Below are 12,194 nucleotides of genomic sequence, written 5' to 3'. Positions count from 1 at the left end.
CACACACACACACACACACACACACCTACACATACACACACACACACAGACAGACAGACAGACACACACAGAGACACACACACAGACACAGACACACCAGGGGCGGATCAGTTGCTTTGTAAGGGGGGGTGCACTTTGAATCGAAAGTGAATGTGATGGGCGCGAAGCGCCCGAATTTGCTAGGGGGGTCCGGGGGCATGCCCCCCCGGAAAAATGCTTGGCTCAAAGAAGCAAAATGGTGCCATCTGGTGCCATTTGAACTTATAAATAGTCATAGAATCAGCTTTCCAATTTTTTTGTTTGTTTGTTTGCTGGAGGGGGGGTGCACGTGCACCCTGTGCACCCCCCCCCCTCGTCCGCCCCTACACACACGTATACACATACAGATGTACACAACTTTGTAGCGTGTGAATGTTTCACTCATTCGTTCTTGTATTGCACGTGATTGTATACATGTCTGACAGCCTTCCTACCAATAGAAATGTTGTTCACATTTTTTACAGGCGCCAACTTTAAATTTCTGCCAGAGATCCAAAACAGTACCCACGCAGTGAAAGAAGGCTCACAGCTGAATCTTATTTTCGAACTCAACACTGAAAACTGCACGCATTTGTTTAACTCCTCAGACAGCTACACCATCACTGTCAGCAAGCAGGACAAGAGAGACAGTATCGATACGGATGTCTGCAAGATGATGGTATATTCCAACGGCACGTGCTTTCTGTTTCGACCACTGGAGTGTCAGTGTGTGGAGCAGAAGGGACGCTATGCCCTGAGCAAAACTATGCATGAGAGTGATGCGACTTTGTGGAAATGGAAGACGAACGACAACATGATCGCAAATGAAACGAAGTTGAACATCACCATCAAAGGTAAACGACAGAGAGAGGGGAAGAAAGCGTTAGGGATATAGGGTCGAACTAAAATAGTGTTTTATGTGTCTTCGTTTTGTGCCTGACAGTCTGTCTTTGGGTAATTCTCGGATCAAAACTGTGTGTTTGAGAATGAAAAGACATTCTTGAAATGAAATGTGACCAGCGATAAGTTTCATGCTGAAACAGTGTTAGCTCTTGCCACAGAATGTAAGCGAACGAAAGAGTAAAACAGAGAGAAAGTAAAAAGTTCTTGTTGGGAAAAACACACACACACACACACACACACCCACACACACACACACACACACACACACACAAACACCCAACAACAACAACACACACAAAAAGAAGAAGTTATTGTGACACCAGCAAGACAATTCCTTTCAAAGATTTAAACCTGCGTCAAAACGTTACATATGCATCCACTGTTATCAACAGGTGATAGTACTGGAGGCCCTAGCGACATCCACGCAACCCAACTTCCAGCAACGACGCCATATGGGTTTAGTAAGTCGTCTCCCACTTTAAGCACTGGTATCTTGACGTCGTCGAATTGTTTATAAACTTGTGCATGAATGAGTCTGTGTGTTTATTTGTGGGAATAATTATGCACATATGTGTGAGCCTAAATTGAGTGAATAGTGTATGTGTGCACTCAATTGAAATAAAAGTACTTGAATCATTCAGGGAGCTTTAATTCCAATATGGCCAGAAAAAAAGTATTCAGTATTTCCCTGACCGACCCTACATTTTGCTACTGACCATAACACTTTTTTGACCTTTCAAAAAATGACAAATCTCGATTATGCAGACTGTACAAGACAAGTTAATTACTGTTCTCCAATCTCCGTGGAACACAGCTCGCAATATACCTCCCCCCCACCCCCCAAAAAAGAATAAAATAAAACATAAATAAATACAATTACGCGCATGTGTATATAAGACAATCAGTACAATAAATGATGGGGAACAAAATAACCGACCGATCGACGTTGATCTTTTGGCCTTGCAATCAGAAACACACACTAGGCTTATTTAGTACAGGCTTTTTTCAACCAACCACATTCCTTTCGTGCCCAAAAAGGAAGTGCTACATCACAAATGTTGTGTACACGTCATTTCCGGTTGGCGGTGAAACGAAATTCACACCAACAACACAAACGACTTTCGTTGATTTGGGCGATTCTACGAATCTACTTTCGTTGACTTTGTAAGCATGTTTTGGTTATTTCTGTATGGAAACCTTTAATCTATTGGATATAGGTTACCTGATCGGTATTTTAACTGTTCATATCTTCCTACTTTAAGGTCTGGGGTGGACGCTAAAGTCGATCTTTCACTGCATTTCTGTCGCATACATTTGCCTAGGTTGCGCTTAGGAAAATCAAAGACGGCGGCCCGGAGCCGGTTGCCGCTTCACGACTTTAGAGTTCTATTTCTTCCTTAATATACATAGAATACTTATATTTAAAGGGCAGACCTTAATCTATGAACTGTCTCACTTTGAACAATTATAAATTGTATGAGTAGAGCTTCTGGTTTCAAATTAATCGCACACAACAAACATCGCACATCGCGCTTCTTATGCGAACAGAACTTTTCTGCTGGCGTCAGTCTAAACCGCGACACTTTTTAACACGCACTGTTGAGTTTCGTTGTGCGCGCGCATCCCAGCGGGCAAGAGAAAATGAGATGGCGAAGAGAAAGTGGTGGGCTTTGTTCTTCTCTCTAAATATAGCTATTTTGTCAATTTCACTGCCATTGCCACTGGACTGACGATGCTACGAGTACATACTGTGTTGCTGACAAAATGCAGTGCGTTCTGTTTCATTCTGTGAGTTTGACAGCTTGACTAAATGTTGTATTGTCGCCTTACGCGACTTGTTTGTTGTTGATGTTGTTGTTGTTGGTGGTGGTGTTGTTGTTGTTGTTGTTGTTGTTGTTGTTGATCGCACTTTCCATACATAATTCTCTTCCTGTCCAGGGTCCGAAGAAACCACCCTTCCTGCAAATGCGTTCACACCAGAAATCCCTTCTGGTTCAACTGACAAATCTACAAACGTCAAAAACACCGGAAGTGACGCGGCGGAAGCTGCTGCTGCCGTCATTGTTGGTGTCGTCATCGCCGTTGTGGGCCTTGTCGTCATCATCGGCGTCGTCGTCGTAGTAAGACACGTAGGACGTAAACGCACCTGTGTGTCGCGTCCATGACACGAACAAACAATTCGCGTGAAGCGATATAAACACATTTAGTCCAGATCAACACCACAAACCAATCATCGCCGAGACTACATTCAGATAGTCTCGACTGACCATACCGAAGACCAAGACGGGTCACGCTCGCTGCCGCGAAGCACGCGTCTGTAGTAGCCTATATACTGAACCTATTTTCTTTTATTCTGAGCACATGTTTAGAGTAAACATGACATATCTAAATATGTTTGAATTTAGGAGAAGATACGAAATACAATGCAATCAATTTAACATCTGTTTGCGAAAAATCAATTTCAATGACAACTTTAATGAACAAACTCATTAAATAATGTTTAAGCCTCCAAGCTGAAATGCAATACCAAAGTCCGGGCTTTATCCTTAGCGGATTATGACTTTATTCAGTTATTCTGCAAAAAAACAAAAAATGCTGGAGAAAAACTGTTTGTTTCTGCAGCATTTCTGCATGTCATCTTTCGCGAGAGCAACGTTTTTTTCTGCAGTAAAATTGAAATCGAGAATGCTGCAGTAAAACGGTGATGTTGTTTTACTGGAGAAAAACTGTTTACACTTTTTCTTCAGCATTTTGGCATTATTCAGTTATTCTGCAGAAAAATAGAAATGCTGGAGAAAAACTGTCTTTTCTGCAGCATTTCTGCATAATGTTATCTTTGGCCGAAGCAACGGGTTTTTTTGGGAGCAAAACCTTTTACTGCAGTAAAATTGAAATCAAGAATGCTGCAGTAAAACGGTGCTGTTGTTTTACCGCAGAAAATCTGTTTACACTTTTACTGCAGCATTTTGTACTGGCTCATTATAATGTTGGAGCACGCGAGCCCCCCTCTGTCGAGAGATGGACTCATCCAGAATTACCAATAGTTGTGCGTGACACGAATGTATTTTGTCTGTCTGACTATCCCAGGGGGTGACGAATACAAACGCTACTTTACAAGGTCGTTCGTTTTTCTCCAGAAAAAAAACTGTCACAGACTATTCTGAAGAAAAAGTTAATCGCAATAATGCTGCAGAAAACCAAGTAAACATGATGCTTCAGAAAAACTGTTTTACTGCAGTAAAAAACGTTGCTTCGGCGAAAGATGACATTATGCAGAAATGCTGCAGAAAAGACAGTTTTTCTCCAGCATTTCGGTTTTTCTCCAGAATAACTGAATATTGTCATCATCCGCCAAGAGCCAGTACAAAATGCTGCAGAAAAAAATGTGAACAGGTTTTCTGCAGTAAAACAACAGCACCGTTTTACTGCAGCATTCTTGATTTCAATTTTACTGCAGTAAAATGTTTTGCTGCAGAAAAAAACGCTGCTTCGGCGAAAGATGACATTATGCAGAAATGCTGCAGAAAAGAACGGTTTTTCTCCAGCATTTGTCTTTTCTGCAGAATAACTGAATAAAGTCATAATCCGCTAAGGATAGGGCTTCGTCGAAGATTACTTGACCAAAATGTCAACCAATTTGGTGGAAAAATGAGAGCGTGACAGTGCTGCCTCAACTTTTACAGACTGTTGGATATGACGTCATCAAAGGCATTTATCAAGAAAATGAAAAATTCGTCTGGGGATATCATACCCAGGAACTCTCATGTAAAGTTTCATGAAGATCGGTCCTCTGAATCGCTCTATACACACACACACATACACACGCAAACACATACACCACAACCCGCATCTCGATTCCCCGTCTGTGTTAAAACATTTCAAATCAAAACTTGACTAAATGTAAAAAGGAAATGGTTCATGCTGAGACAGTAATTATCGCCTGGTGTCTATCAACATACGCCGCAGGCCCGTATAACTCAATTCGCTGTAGCACATGAAACATTAAAGAAACAATATCAATCTTGTTTACTGGACTTGCAACTTTACACCCGTGGTTATACTCAAATGAGACAGTTATAGTACTTGTATCAATCGTGTGTCTGCATACATTCGCAGTCTTGATTCTGTTTTACATACATATAAAAGAGAGAGAGAGAGAGAGAGAGAGAGAGAGAGAGAGAGAGAGAGAGAGTACGTGCGTGTGTGTGTGTGTGTGTGTGTGTGTGTGTGTGTGTGTGTGTGTGTGTGTGTGTATGCGTGTGTGAGTCCGTTTGTTTGCGGGGGGTGTGTTCAGTCGTGCGTGCGTGCGCGCGTTAGAGTGTACCTGTGTGTGTGTGTGTGTGTGTGTGTGTGTGTGTGTGTGTGTGTGTGTGTGTGTGAGTGTGTGTGTGTGCGTCCGTTTGTATGCGTGTGTGTGTGTTCGTGCGTGCAGAGTCCACGAACGCCCGACGGATTTTAAACTCTTTCCGATAACGTTTGAACTAATCTATGTAACGATCATGTGTTGTACTTGAAATTGGTAGCTTGTTTCAAATGGTACTTTACGTTTATGTCAGGTCGACGTTGGTGTACCCACATTCTCGTGACCCCTATGAACTCAATCTTTGACCAAAAAAAGGGCGCCAGCTACCAAAATGAAGGGCCTTTTATGCCACAGTCAGTTTGAATTAAATGACATGGGGATAAGTGTTTCAGTTGAACACATTTGTAATATTTTCTCGGCCTACGGTTTCAAAAAAGAACACATTTATTGATGCGACGTTGCTCGCTCTCTCTCTCTCTCTCTCTCTCTCTCTCTCTCTCTCTCTCTCTCTCTCTCTCTCTCTCTCTCTCTCTCTCTCTCTCTCTGTCATTGTCTCTCTCTGTCATTGTCTCTCTCTGTCATTGTCTCTCTCTGTCTCTCTCTGTCTCCCTCTCTCCCTCTCTCTCTCTACCCCCCCCCTTTCTCTCTCTCTCTCTCTCTCTCTCTCTCTCTCTCTCTCTCTCTCTCTCTCTCTCTCTCTCTCTCTCTCTCTCTCTCTCTCTCTCTCTCTCTCTCTCTCTCTCTCTCTAGCCTCAAACTGCCCAAAGAACGTTCGACTAAAAGCAAGACTGCTAAACCGAAACCTCACTCTGAAAAAAGTAGTGTGTGAGAGAAAAGGTGGAAAGAAGACGCTGATTGCAAGGGGAGACAACTACGTCCTGACATATGACTGCGAAACAATACAGACATCGTAATTCCGACAAAAGGAGGAAACGCCCCAATGTGTCCGGCGCCTGTCCCAAGTCGACCGCAACGCTTTTCGAGAAGAAACACCCAACTGCTGATCTTCAGGTCGTGTCTACACTGCTCTCTCTCTCTCTCTCTCTCTCTCTCTCTCTCTCTCTCTCTCTCTCTCTCTCTCTCTCTCTCTGTCTCTCTCTCTCTCTCCGCTCTCTCTTCCTCTCTGTTTGTCTCTGTCTCTCTATGTCTCTCTCTATATCTCTCTTTTTCTCTCTCTCCCTCTCTCGCTCCCGCTATCTCTGTCTGTCTGTCTGTCTCTGTCTCTCTTTATCTGTCTCTCTGTCTCTCTGTCTCTCTCTCTCTCTCTCTCTCTCTCTCTCTCTCTCTCTCTCTCTCTCTCTCTCTCTCTCTCTCTCTCTCTCTCACATTAAACCGATTTGTTCAACAGTCAAATGCCTTTTCCCGTCAAACATCTGTGTACAGCTCTTGTTGAGGCGCAGAAGCCAGCACACACATACACACACGCACACACACGCATGCACGCACAAACACACACACACACACACACACACACACACACAAACACACACACACACACACACACACACACACACACACACACACACACACACACACACACCAAGAGTGGCAAGACAGATTCATTGTTGATGTAAATTGGGTTTGGGATGTCGGTGAACTTTGCGTCATGTTGCAATGACGTCGTGCTATATAATTTGACGTAACGCGAGTTCCAATGTTTTGGCTTGAAACGATCCATGAGAGCGACTATGGTGTTATATTCTGAAACAAAGAATCAGAAAACAACGATTTGTTCCCGACCCGTGGCACAAACCATGGGAATTGTCAGATACCATGTTAGCTGGAAACGAGATGAAAAAACCCACCGGCGAAAGCGTGAGACTCTGCTGTTATTTTGCCATGTACGTCTTGACAAATGCACACAGTGTTCTGAGCGGTAGGTGGCACCAGCGATACGTGGATCACTGCCCGGACAATTCGACCCATATTGTCAAGTTCAACGAAACAGACGATGTCGGAAAATTCCTCTTCGAAGTCAATGCCCGACGAACGTGGACTCTGAGGTACGAAAAGACATGGCAGTCCATTGAGAGCCCTGATACGCAACGGGTGTTCCAGTCTGCGGTGGAATTTCGATCGTCCAGTGGACGCAGCCTGGGCCAGACCTGTCCTCGGGACACAGGGAGAAGCAACTGCACTGCCCAGCTGGCCAGACAGCTTGACGCCGAGTTTTTACAGAGTTTATTAAACAGAACCCAGGTCTATATCCCTCAAGATCGCCTTATATTTCTGGCTCGCTATCATCTCTGTTGCTGTGACGATGGCGGAGCGGTCAATGTGTCGCTTTGGGTTCGACTTCAGAACGAGTACGAGCCAGAGTTCCCCAAGGAGAATGACACCGTGGAGTACCCCCTTGCCCAGCTGACCACTGGTTTCGTTGTGTACGATCTTCTGTCGCAGGTCACGCCCTCACTTGTATCGGCAGACATTCTCGATCAAGAATTTATCAAAGGGCGCCCAAAGCCGTTGGGAGTTATCAAAGACAATGGTTCCTTATCTGTAACGCTACAGCGAAATCTCACCTGTGAGGATTTTGACGATTACACTCTCCGGAGCGACCTGCACTTAACGGTTGATGCAGATAAGTACATTGAACTGTACAGTGGCAGCGTATACAAATTCATCCTTCAAATAAAACTGAGTGATAGAGAGACGAGTTGTGCAACACCGGCAGCTCCACCCGCCGCAAGCGAAAACAGCGCATCGTCTTCTTCAGCGTCGACCACATCAACATCTGCCAACGGCGGGAAGCTTAAGCCCTCAAAGTCCAGCGACGACCTTCCCCGTCCCGGCAAGGTGAGACCCTCCAAAACCAACACTCACAAGTTCAACTTCCTCCTGGGAGTGGGCGTCCCCAGCATTTTGGCTCTGCTCTGCGCCCTGGTGATCGCAGCTGTCTACGTCGGAAGAATCTGGCCCGTCGAGAGGAAACACAGGCACGGGCATCATCACCAACATGAGCAGGACTCACAACCGTAGATGCCAACGGTGTGTCGGGCATGTCATTTACGTCTCACTCGTGTTGTGTCCCTGTGTGTCGGGCAAGTCACTGTAGTTGCATCCGTGTAACGGTGTAACGGCCCGGAAACTGGCGCGGTGTGTCGGTGTATATGTCCCTGTGTGTCGGGCAAGTCACTGTAGTTGCAGCTGTGTAACAACGTAACAGCCCGGTGTGCCGGGCAAGTCACTTTAGTGTCATCTATTTAATGGTGTAACGGCCCGGTGTGTCGGGCAAGTCACTTTTGTTTGATCCATTTAACGGCGCACACACACACACACACACACACACACACACACACACACACACACACACACACTCACACACACACACACACTCACACACACCAAGACAGATTCATTGTTGATGTAAATTGGGTTTGGGATGTCACTGAACTTTGCGTCATGTTGCAATGACGTCGTGTTATATAATTTGACGTAACGCGAGTTCCAATGTTTTGGCTTGAAACGATCCATGAGAGCGACTATGGTGTTAGATTCTGAAACAAAGAATCAGAAAACAACGATTTGTTCCCGACCCGTGGCACAAACCATGGGAATTGACAGATACCATGTTAGCTGGAAACGAGATGAAAAAACCCACCGGCGAAAGCGTGAGACTCTGCTGTTATTTTGCCATGTACGTCTTGACAAATGCACACAGTGTTCTGAGCGGTAGGTGGCACCAGCGATACGTGGATCACTGCCCGGACAATTCGACCCATATTATCAAGTTCAACGAAACAGACGATGTCGGGAAATTCCTCTTCGAAGTCAATGCCCGACGAACGTGGACTCTGAGGTACGAAAAGACATGGCAGTCCATTGAGAGCCCTGATACGCAACGGGTGTTCCAGTCTGCGGTGGAATTTCGATCGTCCAGTGGACGCAGCCTGGGCCAGACCTGTCCTCGGGACACAGGGAGAAGCAACTGCACTGCCCAGCTGGCCAGACAGCTTGACGCCGAGTTTTTACAGAGTTTATTAAACAGAACCCAGGTCTATATCCCTCAAGATCGCCTTATATTTCTGGCTCGCTATCATCTCTGTTGCTGTGACGATGGCGGAGCGGTCAATGTGTCGCTTTGGGTTCGACTTCAGAACGAGTACGAGCCAGAGTTCCCCAAGGAGAATGACACCGTGGAGTACCCCCTTGCCCAGCTGACCACTGGTTTCGTTGTGTACGATCTTCTGTCGCAGGTCACGCCCTCACTTGTATCGGCAGACATTCTCGATCAAGAATTTATCAAAGGGCGCCCAAAGCCGTTGGGAGTTATCAAAGACAATGGTTCCTTATCTGTAACGCTACAGCGAAATCTCACTTGTGAGGATTTTAACGATTACACTCTCCGGAGCGACCTGCACTTAACGGTTGATGCAGATAAGTACATTGAACTGTACAGTGGCAGCGTATACAAATTCATCCTTCAAATAAAACTGAGTGATAGAGAGACGAGTTGTGCAACACCGGCAGCTCCACCCGCCGCAAGCGAAAACAGCGCATCGTCTTCTTCAGCGTCGACCACATCAACGTCTGCCAACGGCGGGACGCTTAAGCCCTCAAAGTCCAGCGACGTCCTTCCCCGTCCCGGCAAGGTGAGAACCTCCAAAACCAACACTCACAAGTTCAACTTCCTCCTGGGAGTGGGCGTACCCGGCATTTTGGCTCTGCTCTGCGCCCTGGTGATCGCAGCTGTCTACGTCGGACGAATCTGGCCCGTCGAGAGGAAACAAAGACCGCCTAAAGACGTGCTTACAACTTAGGCACGGGCATCAGCACCAACATGAGCAGGACTCACAACAGTAGATGCCAACGGTGTGTCGGGCATGTCATTTACGTCTCACTCGTGTTATGTCCCTGTGTGTCGGGCAAGTCACTGTAGTTGCATCCGTGTAACGGTGTAACGGCCCGGAAACCGGCGCGGTGTGTCGGAGACTTCATTTACGTCTTGCTCGTGGTATATGTCCCTGTGTGTCGGGCAAGTCACTGTAGTTGCATCTGTGTAACAACGTAACAGCCCGGTGTACCGGGCAAGTCACTTTAGTGTCATCCATTTAATGGTGTAACGGCCCGGTGTGTCGGGCAAGTCACTTTTGTTTGATCCATTTAACGGTGTGTGTGTGTGTGTCTACACACACACACACACACACACACACACACACACACGCGCGCGCGCGCACACACATTGATGTACTTTAGTTTCTTCCGTGTAACGGTGTAACGGTGTAACGGCCCGGTGTGTGCGGTATGTCACTCTAGTTTCATCCGTGTATCAGTGTAACGACCGGATGAGTCGGGCACGTCACTTTATTTCATCCGTGTTATGGCCAAAAGTGTATTGGACAAGTTACTTAAGTCTCAGACGTGTAACGGCCCGGTGTGTCGGACAAGTCAATGTAATGTCATTCGTGTCATGGTAAACATTGTATCGGGCAATTCACTTTAGTCTCAGACGTATAACTATAACGGCCCGGTGTGTCGGGCAAGTCAATTTATTGTCATCCAGGTAACAACCCTGTTGGTCGGGCAAGTCACTTTTGTCTCAGCTGTGTCATGGCCAAAAGTGTATCGGGCAAGTCTTTATAGTCACAGACGTAGAACTATAAAATATATTTTATAATATATATATATTTGAGTTTCTATATATTTGAGAATATATATATATTTGAGAATATATATATATTAGCGTATAATATAGGTGTTTCGGGCTAGTCAATTTAATGCCATCCGTGTAAGTTGTAACAGCCATGGGTGTCGGGCAAGTCACTTTTGTCTCAGCCGTTGAACGGCCCGGTGTGTCGGGCAAGTCAATGTAATGCCATCCGTGTAACAGCCCTGTGTGTCGGGCAAGTCACTTTTGTCTCAACCGTTTAACGGCCCGGTGTGTCGGGCAAAACCACTAGACTACAACAGTACAAGGATGTTTACTGATGATGGTCTATACATCACGAGCGTCTCGGGCAAGTCACGTGTCTGAGCTCGGACTACACAATTATGTTTTGTGCAGGTGGTCAACAACGCCCCAACGAAAAGAAAGCACAACATTAACAAACTACAAGCACGAAGACATGCATTATAATCATGCGTAAGGCAAGTCACTATTCTGAGCTGGGAGTGGGACTAGGATGATTCTTTGTTTACGCAAAAAGTAAACTGTAGGCTATGTAGTAGACCTCTATCATACCTGGGCCGAAGCATTAAATTTTGTAATTCTCCCATTATAACGTCAAAACAGAAATATAAATTATTTACAAATACAAGTTAAATATCAGGCTTAGTGGGAAAAGATACAGATAGACGAATTCCAAAAATAACTCGGGTCAGGTTTTTATCACTTGTGAAAAAATGAATGCCCTATGTGGACTGGGTGGCCGAGTGGTAACGCACTTGCGCTCGGAAGCGAGAGGTTGCGAGTTCGACCCTGGGTTTGGGCGTTAGCAATTTTCTCCCCCCTTTCCTAACCTAGGTGGTGGGTTCAAGTGCTAGTCTTTCGATGAGACGAAAAACCGAGGTCCCTTCGATCGTGTACACTACATTGGGGTGTGCACGTTAAAGATCCCACGATTGACAAAAGGGTCTTTCCTGGCAAAATTGTATAGACATATATAAAAAATGTCCACCAAATACCCGTGTGATTTGGAATAAAAGGCCGTGAAAAGTAGGATATGCGCCGAAATGGCTGCGATCTGCTGGCCGATGTGAATGCGTGATGTATTGTGTAAAAAAAAATCCATCTCACACGGCATAAATAATATCCTTGCGCATTGAATATGTGCGCGATATAAATTGCATAAAAAAAATAAAAAAATAAAAACAATACCTGCGCTTAGAACTGCACCCACGGAATACGCGCGATATAAGCCTCATGTTGATTGATTGATTAATTTTACCCGGAACAACCTTGGAAGAACGAATCACTAGCGTGGGGTGTGTCGGACACATGTGGAGCAGGAGCACGTGTACAGTTATTAGT

The 12,194-nt window shown here is 45.4% G+C and overlaps 2 protein-coding genes across 2 annotated transcripts in view; both read left to right on the top strand.

The window, feature by feature from the left end:
• Positions 1–12,194, top strand: part of LOC138973308 (arylsulfatase B-like) — a 443,818-nt gene that overhangs the window by 69,499 nt on the left and 362,125 nt on the right. The gene's annotated exons all lie outside the window — the stretch shown is intronic.
• On the top strand, positions 474–4,941 carry LOC138973305 (uncharacterized). The gene is made up of 3 exons (XM_070346021.1): positions 474–872; positions 1,314–1,382; positions 2,860–4,941. Exons 1-3 carry the CDS (start codon positions 482–484, stop codon positions 3,084–3,086), a joined length of 687 nt encoding a protein of 228 aa, XP_070202122.1. The 5' UTR covers positions 474–481; the 3' UTR covers positions 3,087–4,941.

The sequence above is a fragment of the Littorina saxatilis genome, linkage group LG8 (assembly GCF_037325665.1).
Source record: "Littorina saxatilis isolate snail1 linkage group LG8, US_GU_Lsax_2.0, whole genome shotgun sequence".
NCBI classification, from domain to species: Eukaryota; Metazoa; Mollusca; class Gastropoda; order Littorinimorpha; family Littorinidae; genus Littorina; species Littorina saxatilis.
Note: the sequence above shows the minus strand (reverse complement) of the source record. Positions and strands in the feature narration are given on the sequence as shown.